At 36.7% G+C, this 12,679-nt stretch overlaps 2 protein-coding genes across 3 annotated transcripts; one reads left to right on the top strand and one right to left on the bottom strand.

The window, feature by feature from the left end:
* On the top strand, positions 1–9,095 carry LOC108985905. 2 transcript variants are annotated; one of them, XM_018958373.2, is made up of 10 exons: positions 1–609; positions 1,736–1,781; positions 1,865–1,933; positions 3,411–3,616; positions 3,733–3,838; positions 4,158–4,340; positions 6,828–6,993; positions 7,359–7,684; positions 8,216–8,305; positions 8,723–9,095. In XM_018958373.2, exons 4-10 carry the CDS (start codon positions 3,449–3,451, stop codon positions 8,788–8,790), a joined length of 1,107 nt encoding a protein of 368 aa, XP_018813918.1. In that variant the 5' UTR covers positions 1–609; positions 1,736–1,781; positions 1,865–1,933; positions 3,411–3,448; the 3' UTR covers positions 8,791–9,095. The 2 variants fall into 2 exon arrangements, with proteins under 2 accessions (XP_018813918.1, XP_018813915.1); XM_018958370.2 differs by lacking the exon at positions 1,736–1,781 and having other exon boundaries at positions 1,782–1,933.
* A 1,427-nt stretch (positions 9,096–10,522) lies between these two features.
* On the bottom strand, positions 10,523–12,679 carry LOC108985901. Its single transcript, XM_018958359.2, has 3 exons — positions 12,142–12,679; positions 11,794–11,984; positions 10,523–11,071 (listed from the first exon to the last, which is right to left on the bottom strand). The coding sequence occupies exons 1-3, from the start codon at positions 12,677–12,679 to the stop codon at positions 10,523–10,525; spliced, it is 1,278 nt and encodes a 425-aa protein (XP_018813904.2).

A 12,679-nucleotide genomic window follows, 5' to 3' on the forward strand; every position in this document is an offset into this window, starting at 1 on the left:
AGATTCACATAGACCTCGTGATGACGACGAGAAGTCGCGCCTCAAGCCGATGAAGCGTTGTTGAAATCTCTATATCATTTTCGCTTTTTTCGTAGTTTTAAGTTTTTCCCAGGAAAAAAAAAAAAAAAAACGTATAGAAAGTATAAAACCAAAGTAGGAGTGACGGTCCAGTTTGGTGAGATTTTTTTTTCCTTTTTGTTTTCATTTTCTCATTCCCTCTGTTTCTCCTTCAGATTCAGAGTCTTCTCCACCTCTCTCTCAGGCTTGTCAGGGTAACCCTCGCAACATTTTCAGTTGACCCAAAAGAAATCCACTACTTCTCTCCTTTCTAATCTCTATTATTGTGTAAATATCATTTCATTCCCCAAATATCATTTTAAACCTTCCTGCATTTCAGCTTCCGTGGAGGTTTTTGTTAAACAGACCGTCCTGGAACTCACAGTTCAGGTCTATCCTTTGAGTCTCAATTTGTCCTTTTGTAATTCTTTGACGTTTTGGTTAGTTAGAGCTCCGTTCTAGTCGATATTCTTCGAATATTGGCCTCTGCTAAATTCGCCGAAATAAAGTGTTTTCTTTTGTGTCTTCGGAGATTTAACAAGTGGGTAGAAGGTAATATTTGCCAGATCTTCATGTTTTGTTTCCTTTATGATCCTTCAGCCTTTTATATCTGTTTTATGCAGGGTGGTTTAAAAGTTTGGATAATTGGTGTTTTCATGGTTATGCAAGTGTATGATGTGCTAGTGGCAATAATTTCATGAACCTGTTTGAGATCTGTTTTTTTTTTTTTCAATTTTCTTTTGCTTCTTTGTTCTTTCTCTTGAGATGTACGAAGTTACAGTTTTGTTGCTGCCTTATTTTAACAATGGCCTTATGGCTGAAGTTGGATCCTCAAGCATCGGAGTTGTGGTGAGTTATGGATAACAAGACTGAGAGTAATTCCATCTTTTTTAATAACAAGATATTCTAATATATTTTTTTATTATTAAAAAAGATGGAGTTAGGGCCTGTGCACTCCCGGGATTAGTCGGGACGCTGGTCTGGACTACCGGTGCCCATAAAAAAAAAAAATATATTCTAATATATAAATTTAAAACATTATGTAGGGTCTAATTGGTTCTTACACAACATATAACATGTATCATTGTCCAGAGGCGGGTGTGTTTGTTACAAGAATTAAATAGGAATTGCATTTTTGGAACATCTTCATGGCGCTAGTTCCAAATTTTGTCCAATTGAATAACTAAACTGGAAGTGGTTGATTTTTTGTGGGGGTAACTATTTTAGTTCTTTTAACTGTTTGAGTTTACTTTTGAGATGTGTCCCAGTTTGTGTTTGCATGTTGTTGAGTGGCAGAAAGATGGCTGATCAGATAGTTGATGAAAGACATTTTAATTTTCATGTTTTCCATTCTTAGTAATTTCATTAGATCCGTTGTAAAAAATGAAGGTTCAGCAATGAGAACGGGCATCCTGTTTTGTTTTGGTTTCATCATGGTGGCGTATGTATCCACTTATTTACAACTTTCATGCTTGGAGAACTATACAACTTCAAATGCTCCATGTATATATCCACAGATTACTGATTTTAAAAAAATGTATCCACAGACTTGCAACTTTCATAGTTGGAGACTATTCAACTTTAAATGCACCATATTGGGATCAATACAATTTTTTCATTAGAAGAGAACTTGTTTCTATGCAGGAAAAATCACGATGATTTATGTTTACACTTTCAGGGATTTATAGTGTGCTGATCCAAGTAGTTCTACTTAACATTTCCAGGTGAAAACCGCCTCAATTTAGCTGATATTTAGATATACATGCCAAAATCTCGGCCCCAATGATCTAGATACCCTTGGCTGCAGTCAGGGAGTAAATGAGCTATTTGATGAAATGTGGTTGGCCTGCATTCAGCAGAAATGAAGACTATACAGGTTCTGCTGATCTACCACTTTACAAGTTTACTCTCTGGATTTTTTAGCATGGAAATCTCTTTATTTTTGCTTTTAATTCTTTTATGAATATCGAGTTGTCGATTTTCTACCCCAGATCTCATACAGCCTTCCCAAATCATGATATTCACAAACCATTACTTGTAGCGCATTCCCAAATCTCATTTTCATTGCCCGTTCTACCACTTCATAGTTCAGGTTATGTTGTGAAGTAACATTTTTTTTGTAAGTGATTATGTTGTCAAATAACACCACTACCATTTAGCTTTTAACAAGTAATATGCAATTCTGAATCTACAGTCAAGCATTTGTGATACTGTATTATGATCAACTATAATGGTTGATTTGATGTCACCCCTACTTCCAAATTATTGTCCCCTACAGTCACCAACAGTGTTGGTAAAAGTGCGCTTAAGTTCAAAGACCGAAGAGCTTTGCTTACCAAAAGCGAAGCACATTTACAAAAGCATGCATTAACCATGCTTATTCGCTCTTTATTTTATAATGAGGTTAAAGCACAAATAACACACTTTTGCTGTAATTACAGTTTTAACTATTGTTGTTTGTCTAGACCATTAATTTAGATGAAGTAGATGAGAAAGAAGATGAGGTTACAAATCTTTTGATGATAATGATGATGGTCCTATGCTTGATGATGAGAATGATTATATACTTTAGAATTTCACAGTATTGCTTATTTTAGCATAGAAGTCTTGCAATTCTTGTGTTTTTTGGTCATTGCCTTTTGGCTATACTTTGATTCTACCATGTACATTATTTTGATTATGGCTATTGAATATCGTGGTTGTGTATATTTGTAAAACACAAGAAAATTATGTAAAATGTTATGTTGAAATTTATGTAATTAGTTAGGCGCTTGATTGACATGTTGCATAATATACTGATAAAATATCATTTTGCATGATACTCTAGGAAATTGAGTTAATAGGGTAAATGTATTACTGTCTTGCTCTTAAACCTTTTTTTATTGTATTTATTAATATTTTGTTATTATACACTATTTTTTTAAAATCTAACTCTACTTTAATCAGGTGTGGGCATGCACTTCATGCTCTGAGTCTGTGCTTGGGTTCTGGGCGGCATTTACACTTAAAGTGTGCTTGGCACTTTCACCAATACTGGCCACCAACAAAACACTAAACACCAATGTGGCTTTTATATACACATATGATAAATGGATTAGATAATAACTTAGATAAGTTGGGTATTAATAGCAAGTAATATATCTATGGATTTCAATTAAGCATTATGGTCTTATAGTCTTATATATATAACCATGTACTTTTTGCACACATAATTATGGTAGAGAAGAAATTATGGTGAGTATTTTTACTTATTTTAAGAAGCCAAAATAATTAACTTATGTTCTCCAAAACCAAAGTAGATATACTGTCCTTTCTTTTCAATACTAATAGTGGTGCATTTCTGCTAGCTGCAGCATTTGTGATATCTCGTCACTAAATGAAGTGAACTTCTATGGAGTCACAGAGCACACAAGAAATACACTCCTCAACCCAAGTTTCACATGAGTCCCAAGGTGAACAAGCAAACAACCACAAAACTGAGGCTCCTGTCACAGACTCAGGTTCAGTATCTGCTTCGAGCAATGATAGCAAAAAGGTTTCACGCCAAGATATTGAACTTGTAAGAAAACCCTTTCCCTTTTTTTCATTCTAATTATCTTACCAAGGAAAAAAAGGGATTTCATCTAATGTTTTTCTTATATTTATGTGGATAATTATACAAAATGGCTGCTGTAGGTCCAGAATCTAATAGAGCGATGTCTACAATTATATATGAATAGAGATGAGGTGGTTAAGACCCTCTTGACTCGTGCAAGGATTGATCCTGGATTTACAACTCTTGGTAGGTAGCCCATTTGTTAGTCTTTGACCTGCTGTTTGTATGTTGTATTAAAAATTTGTTAATTCTGGTTGGTTGGTGGTGATAATACTCTAATGGTTGATGATGCTCAGAAAAAAAATAATTGAATGCTTGATGAAGTGGAAAACTGAATAGAGAAGTTTTTAGTTTTATTTTTTAAATTCTTTATCACATATCATTATCTGTATTTGTGAATCTATTTCGTTAATACGAGATTGACCTTCAAAGTAATCAAAATACGTTTTTGAAGCTCCTTAATCTATAGCATTGCTCTTTATTTATATATTTGTTTTTTATTCAGTATGGCAGAAGTTGGAAGAAGAAAATGCTGATTTTTTCAGGGCCTATTATATACGGCTAAAATTGAAAAAACAAATCCTCCTCTTCAATCATCTGCTTGAGCATCAGTATCATCTGATGAAGTATCCCGTACCTCCAAAGGTTCCTTTGGCCCCAATACAAAATGGAATTCATCCCATGCCTGGTAAGTCTTCGCCCTACACTGTTATGGTTGTTAAACGGAAATAATTACTTGTTATGTACATGAGTCATAGGTAGTTTATTTGATAATCTGTTGTTAGTTATTAATTAGGAATAAGAGGTTGGATTCATAATTATCATTTTAGATTGAGGTTATCCTTTGACTTTCATCAATCTAGAACTCTTTTAGGATATAGGTATGGCAGTTGATTTCTTCTAAATCTTCTTTGTTAGCCTTTATAACAAAGATAAATGAGTAGTGAAGAAATGAGTAGCGAAGAAACTCATTATCAAACTGTCTCTCTCTGTTTGGGAGGTCAGTTTTCCGTGAATTAAACTAATTTAGAAGGTATTTGGTTCCTTGGCAGAACCGTAAGTTCCTTGTTACGTTTGCACGGAACAATTGGTATCATAGCAAACGTAATGGACCACCAGCATGGTTCTTGTTGTGAAGCCAAGCATCAAATGTTGGACAAAAATACAAGAAATATACTTGAGTATTATGCTAGAGGTAGATTTAATTAGGGATCAAAGACAGGAACAAATACAACATTTTCATTTCCAATCGACTGGGCCATACAGCTTCTTTCCCTACTATGGAAATTCTAGTTCTAATGAGACAAATATTGAGATGTGCATGTCTCCTAGATTCACAGATAAATTGAAATTATCTGATGATGAATGGCTGGCTGTATCAGAAACTTTTATTTACGCAGAACCTACAAGTGCCCCCACCACTTTCGAGATCCATCCTCCTATACTGGTGTAGGTTTCAATTTCAAAAGGAAAATTAGGTTCACCTGCTTACATGATTAATAAAGAAGCAATGTGCCATCCTAATTTCCCTTGTGGAGCATGACTTAATGGCTTATGCCCAAATTGTTCTGCCATGGCAACTACTGTGACGGCAAAGGCCACTCCTGCTAAGGAAAAGATTGTCCCCAAAGCCAAAGATCGAGATGGCCAAGATAGAGAGGACATCGGAGGTGCCTCCAGGGAAGGAAGCCTCGGCTTCCAAGGCAGTCAAGAAAGATACGAAGCTCTAGAGCATGAAGTCGCTGGTGAAGAAGGCTATATAGCCAAGAAGCAGAATTAAGGAGCTGGACATGCAGTGGGAGTGTTTGATCCGTTTGTAGAAATGGATCCATACTTAATCGAACAAGAATTATGGAACTGGAAAAGCAGTTGGAGTGTTTGATCCAATTAATGGGAGGAGATAGTGCCTGCCTGTAGTGATGGAGCCATACATACCAGTGTGCTTGATAACAGCGCTTCTGGATGAAGTCGCTGTTGAAGAAGGCTATAGCTAAGAAGCAGAATTAAGGAGCTGGACAAGCAGTGGGGGTGTTTGATCTCTTAGTAGTAATGCATCCATACTTAACGAACAAGAAATATGGAACTGGACAAGCAGTCGGAGTGTTTGATCCAAATAATGGGAGGAGATTGGTGCCTGCCTGTAGCGATGGAGCCATACATATCAGAGTGCTTGACAACAGGGCTTCTGGATGTAGAGATTTCTCCAACTCATCTTCTAGAACTTTTTGATATTTCATCTTTTTCATAGTGGGAAAATCACTACAAGTTTGAGGAAGAACTGACAAAAAGGAAAAAGAAGATGAAGCCATGATTCTACCTTTGAGTACTAGGGTGTTATTAAAGGGTAGGAATGTTATGTGCATGAATAATAGGTAACTTGTTTGATAAGTTAATAAGTTGTTTTTAGTTAGGAATGAAGGTCTAGATTAGTAACTATTATTTTATATTGAGGTTATCATTTGACCTTCATTAATTTTAGGACTCTTTAAGACAATAGGTGTAGCAGTTGATTTCATCTAGATCTGTAAGCCTTTATAAGGTATTGAATGAGAATAATAAAAGGGTAGTGAATAAACTTGTTATCAAACAGTCTTCATATGTTTGAAATGGCAGTTTTCCTCGAATTAAACCAATTTAGGAGGTATTTTTTTCCCTCAAATAAACTATACTTTCTTTGTTAGTCTGCACGTAACATTAGCCTTCCTATAAGTTGAGCGTAAATGCATAGAGTGAGTTTTTGGACCATTTCTGTGTGTCCACTTAACAAAATTTTTGAAATCTTGGTTGATGAATATCCAACTCCATTTTCTTACAAGTTCCTATTAAGGTGGATGTTGCATTACAGCTATCCTCTACCAATAATAGTTCATGAAAGCTTCTTTCCTTTACAGGAAACTTTGTAGGGTTAGCGTCTCTTTTCGTTTGTATATTTCCTGGATCTTTGGTGGATAAGAGGGGGATTGCATGGGGTTTTCTTTTTCTTCTTATGGAATTGTGCTCACTTAAGAGTCTTGGGTGAAAAACTTCCATTGGCTTTGGAAGGGTATTTCTCATGATTTCGTAAGGAGTGCTCTCATTAATGGAAACTCAGTGGTGGCTAATGGTTATAAGCAAGACTCATGTGATATGACATTTTTATTTGTCATTGTTATAACGCCACTTGTGTGCAGTGCAGTTAACAACTTACCGATGGGATACCCTGTCCTACAGCAACCTTCCATTCCAGCTGCAGGTCAACCTCATCTCAACCCGATGGGCTGTGGAATGTCAAGCTGTCACGTGGTTAATGGAGTCCCTGCTCCAAGCAATTTTCATCCCATTCGGATGAATTCTGGGAATGAGTGAGCACTTTTCTCTATTCATAGTGTCTAGCAGTGATTTTCTATTCAAGTAATGGCACTGACTGTAGTTGGTCTATGTATTTTAGTTTGTTTGTTCTTTGTCTTTGATTATTATTGCATTACTTATTTGAATTTCTAATGGTTTGATCATAAACTATGAGTTTGCATGTGTATGTTCTCATGGTAAATGGTCTTGTTTACATGTGCCTCCATATTAGCACTCAGTATGCTTTGATGACTATCTCGTCTATGTTAAAACCTAATTTGATCAATGAAAATTGAATCCCAGTTTTCCTTCTTTCTAGCTAAGTATTTTACTGTTATGGAGATTATATTAATGGCAATTGCTTTTGTTCTTGTTGAAGTATGGTGATGGAGAACAGTACTGCTGATGTGACTCCCATTGTTCCCCCAAATGGCACCATGTCATCCATGTCAGAGATGGCTGTGAGTCCTACATCAGTGGCATCAAGTGGCCATTTCCCCTTTACCACATCAGAAATATCAGGAATTGGGGTAGACGCATCAGCGCTTGATACTGCATTTACATCAGATGTGGCAAGTTCAGTAGGATTGCAACTTGCGCCAGATGGTGGAGCTGGAAATTCCAGGGATTCTCTGAGATCGCTGGATCAGATACCGTGGAGTTTCAGTTTATCAGATCTAACAGCTGATTTATCAAACTTGGGAGGTAATTCATAGCTCGACTTTATTAGTCAAGGGATATGCACCATCTTTTGAGAAAATTCAAAAGTTGAGTATATGACTGCTACAGCAGTCATGTCTGGGGTTGCACATACAAATTAAAAAAATTTATAAGTTGATCGATAAAATGAAATAAAATAAGAGGAATGCAATGAAGTTTTTCCTAAAAGAAAACAGGGAGTGTACGTATTAATATAGAGATTCCTGATATAATATGGCATCTGCACTATTCTTCTCGTGAGGAGCAGTGGTCTGATTCGTACAAGTTTTCAAATTGCTTCTTGCTACCAGCTCATAAACAATATAATATCTTTTGTATACAATATTAGTTCTGTTATTATGGCAAAAAAATTCAGAAACTAAAAGCTGTCCCAAAGGATTCTGGCACCACAGAATGCTACATGCATGAATGGATATGCTATCATTTAGGTCTAAACACTACGTACAGATTAAATCATAATGTCTTTTGGATATCTTCAGGCTTTTGCTAATGCATTGCCTTCAAAATCCTTTGCAGACTTAGGAGCCTTGGGAAATTATCCTGGTTCCCCCTTTTTGCCATCTGATTCAGAGCTTTTGCTTGATTCTCCTGAGCAAGAGGATATAGGTAATGGAAATTGCTTATCTTGGTTTTGATGTCAATTCGTAATGGTGTTGGTTATTAGTAATTGGCAAATGTGATGCAAATTATCCATTTCAAAATACATAGATATCTATAGGACAATCAGATAGAACTCAAGCACTAAGGTGAAAAATGGTGTATTGATCCTCTGAAATATCCAGTATCCATGCAAGAAAAGGAAAAATATCATTGTAGCAGCATCAACATGTTTGACCATTGGCATGGTATCGTAATATATTCTACATCTGGAGTACGATTTATGGGCATTAACACAGTCAATTGTCTGATGTAGGTGTCCAAGTGTACCTAAAGATTTTTTTTTTTTACAATTTCCATGATTAAAATTTGAAGTGTTTCATCTGTGCTGGCTCATCATATGCTAATTGCTTGACCTCATTTCAGTGGAGGAGTTCTTTGTTGATTCTGTACCTGGACCATCATGCTCTCCATCAGATGAGGAGAAACCTTAGAGAAAGGCGAGTCACATCTGGTTTTGCTTTATATTGGTGATGATAGGATAACATTAAATCAATAAATAAGAATTCTTCTTCAGGTTTCTCAGCATGTTGGGATCTTGTTGTTAACGCATTTGAACATCGTACTTGTATTCTGCATTAATTTGCAGAAAACATTATGATCTAGGAAGTGGACTGTGTTGTCTGTAATTTCTTGTGTTGGCTACATTGATGTGAACTATTTAAGCGATAGCGTAGCATGGCTGATGTATCCGTTTTTTTGAGTATAAGAATTCAATCCATTGCCTGGTTAGTCCTTCGCCATTTGCCTTCTGATTTGCTTTTGTTTCGCCTTCCTTTCGGTTGTAGTTCCTCTTTTTTTTTTTGATAAAAGAATTGATCTCATTAATCATAATTGTCACTTACATAGACTCAAGATGAAACGAGTGATAAGGTTACAGCATTTCTTTGGAGACTATAGATAAAATACATGATGGACAAGTTTCAAGGTCATAGGTACCTCTGTGCATTCTAGAGCATTTTTTGCTAGGTGATGTGCTGCCATGTTAGCTTCTCGGTATGCATGTGCCATTGACCAAAAAGCATAAGAATTAAGTATCTCCTGTGCATCTTCTACAAGGCAGCCACCCAAACTCTAGTTCTTGGTATAATGTTTCAGTGAAGCCACCACTTGCTTTGAGTCCCCCTCCAGACAGAACTGTGTTAGGCCCACCTCTTTGCAGAAAACTGCTGCTAAAAGCAGACCATAGGCTTCGGCATCAAAGGGGATTCCTTTGAGGGTTTTGTTTGCACGCAAACTTCCAATAACCAGTCCATGATGATCTCTGATGAGCACTCCAAGTCCAATTCTCCCTTCCTTTAAATTTACAGTCGCATCCCAGTTAACCTTAAATGATCCCACATCAGGTTTTGACCACCTTGGAACCCCTACAAGTGCTGTGGGCTTAACTCCAAGATCCTCTATGAGAGCTTCCGTGTAGGATACTAATTCTGCCTTGGCCTGTTGGTAGAGAGCAGTTGGGTGTTTGAACTCTTTTCTATGGATAGTATTATTCCTTCTAAACCACAAGCCCCTCATAGTGACTGCTAGGGGTGTAACCGGTCCGGTCCGGTTTTGAACAAAATCTAAGACCGAACCGTTATGTACCGGTTCTGTATTTTTCAAAATCGATTACGCACCGGTTACCCTCCTAAACCGGTACTTCCGGTCCGGTCCGGTCCGATTTTCTTGTTTTTTTAAAATGTAAATTTCACAATTTGTCATTAAAAATTTGTTTATAAAAAAAAAAAATTTAGTATTAATTATAAGTATTAGTATTAGTTATAATCTTTTAGTAAAAACTTTTAGTATTAATTATAAGTATAACTATAATCTATAGTCTATATTAGACTATTAGTATTATTTATAAACTTATATATTAGTATTAACATTTAATGTAATAATTTATAAATTATAATATGAAATTATTTCATATATATGTATATATATATGAAATTATAAAGTAACATTTAATGTATAAATTTATAATTATACATTATATATAAAACTTATTTATATTAATATTTAATATATATTTAAAATATTTTGTATAAAACTTTATATAAAAATATTATTTTTTATTTTTTTTAATCAACCGGTCCGGTCCGGTTCAAAAAATCCCAAAACCGGAACAGGACCGAAATCGGCCGGTTTTTACATTTTAAAAACCAGTTCCGGACCGGTTTTTCAGTTTGAGTTTACACCCCTAGTGACTGCCACCTCATCAAGTTCCTCTAGACTGAGGATCTCTACGAGTCTTGACCAGACTTCAAAGATCAGGTCACTTTGAAAAGATAGCTTTTGCACTTTCCTCACTGCCTGACCCCACACATCCTTAGCACCAATACATCCCCATAAAACATGTCCAGATGTTTCTGGCTCCTGCCCACAAACCAGACATGAGCTATGTTCTACCACTTTTCTTCTCCTCAAATTTGCTAATGTTGAGAGAGCCTCGTTGCATGCTCTCCATAAAAACATCTTGGTAGCAGGAGATACTCTTAGCTTCCAAATGGTCTTCCAAACTTGTTTTTCCTTAGCTTTGCCTGCGGTCTCCCATTCTAGATCACATTCCAACTCTTTACTGAGATTGTATCCACTTTTGACAGTGTATATCCCATTTGCTGTAAATTGCCAGGCTAGCTTATCTTCTCTACCTCCTAGGCTAATTGGTATTGCTGTAATGTCATCTATTTCCTGCTGGGAGAAAAGCTCTTGGAGGATAGGTTTCTTCCACTGTTGCAGTTGGGGGTCTATCAGATCACATACATTCTCACACCAGCAATCCACATCTCGGATGGACTGGATTTTGTTGGGGGGGGGGGGAAGGTATCCATTTATCTGTCCATATCTTAACTTGTTGGCCATTCCCTACCCTCCATGCATCCTTAGACCTACATGGATGCCTTTCCATGCCAAGGATGGCCCTGTCCTCAGTTGAGCTTCTAGAATCCCCACTGTATTGAAGTACTTCTGCTTAAGAATCCTGCCCACCAAAGAATTTGGATTTTGTAAAACTCCTCAAATCTAAAAAACCAAGGCCTCCTATGTCTTTGCTGTAGCTGAGTTGTTTCCAATTGACCCATTGGATTTTGGAAGTTTCTTCATTGAAGCCCTACCAGAATTTTCTGAGCAGTTGATTTAACTTACTAGTTATGGAGGCTGGTAGCATAAACATACCCATATCATGGGTAGGTATGGCTTGAAGGACTGCTTTGAGGAGGACTTCTTTCCTTGTTGTAGAGAGGAATTTGTTATTCTAGTTTGCAACTCTATTCCAGGTCCTATCAATAAGAGAATGGTACGATGCCATATTTGCTCTGCCCACCAAAGCAGATAGTCCCAAATATCTTTCAAACGTCATAAGATTTAACACCTGCAAGCTCCAAGATTTGTTGTTGTACTCCCTGGCCAGTGTTTTTATTGAAAAAAATAGAAGACTTATCTTTGTTCAACACCTGTCTCGAGGCCTTCTCATATATGTCAAGTATGTTGAGCACATAACTGAGTTCCTCAGCTTCAGCTTGACAGAATAGCAAACTGTCATCTGTGAAGAATAGATGATTCATTGAGATTGGGCCTCTTCCAATTGGGATTGGAGTCAATACACCACTGGCTTCAACTTGGTTTAGAAGGGCAATGAGGGCTTCTGCACATAATATGAAAATGTAAGAGGACAAAGGGTCCTCTTGCCTAAGTCCTCTTGAAGGCAAAAAGGATTTTTGAGGCTCCCCCATTCACAATAATTGAGTAAGAAATAGAATTGAGACAGGTCTGGATTAAGTTGATCCAATGTAGAGGGAAACCCATCTTGGTCATGATAGCTTCAACAAATTTCCATTCCACCCTATCGTATGCCTTACTCATGTCTAATTTAAGAGCCATAAAGCCTCTTTTGCCTTTCATTCTTGATGTCATGGAATGTAGGATCTCGTAGGCTACCAAAGTGTTATCAGAAATAAGTCTTCCAGGTACAAAGTCACTTTGATTAATAGAAATAAGCTTGGGCAGTATGACCTTCAGCCTGTTTGCAAGAGTTTTAGAGACTATTTTGTAAACAACATTACACAGGCTAATAGGTCTGTAGTCAGTTACTCTCTTGAGGTTTTTTACTTTGGGTATGAGGGAAATGAAAGTGTCATTAACCTCATTTAGTGAGCCACCTTGGTTCAGAACTTTGAGTGCAAAGTTACAAACTTGCTCACCCACCACCTCCCAATGTTTTTGGTAAAACTGAGCTAGGAATCCATCAGGGCTAGGGGAACCTAATGGATTCATCTGAAAAATATCATCTGTTATGTTTTCTCTAGTGAAAGGGTTCATTAGCCAAGCCTTCATCTCCAT

This window comes from Juglans regia, chromosome 12 (genome assembly GCF_001411555.2).
Source record: "Juglans regia cultivar Chandler chromosome 12, Walnut 2.0, whole genome shotgun sequence".
Lineage (NCBI taxonomy): Eukaryota > Viridiplantae > Streptophyta > Magnoliopsida > Fagales > Juglandaceae > Juglans > Juglans regia.

What these genes read in the sequence shown, in the direction of transcription:
- LOC108985901 (XM_018958359.2), bottom strand. Translation starts at nt 12,679, where the DNA reads ATGGAGATGAAGGCTTGGCTAATGAACCCTTTCACTAGAGAAAACATA. An exon ending in AGCTATCATGACCAAGATGG is followed by an intron (nt 11,985 to 12,141) that starts GTTTCCCTCTAC and finishes TATTATGTGCAG; the next exon opens with AAGCCCTCATTGCCCTTCTA. An exon ending in ATGAGAAGGCCTCGAGACAG is followed by an intron (nt 11,072 to 11,793) that starts GTGTTGAACAAA and finishes CAACTGCAACAG; the next exon opens with TGGAAGAAACCTATCCTCCA.
- LOC108985905 (XM_018958373.2), top strand. Translation starts at nt 3,449, where the DNA reads ATGGAGTCACAGAGCACACAAGAAATACACTCCTCAACCCAAGTTTCA. An exon ending in TGATTTATCAAACTTGGGAG is followed by an intron (nt 7,685 to 8,215) that starts GTAATTCATAGC and finishes AATCCTTTGCAG; the next exon opens with ACTTAGGAGCCTTGGGAAAT. An exon ending in TCCTGAGCAAGAGGATATAG is followed by an intron (nt 8,306 to 8,722) that starts GTAATGGAAATT and finishes ACCTCATTTCAG; the next exon opens with TGGAGGAGTTCTTTGTTGAT.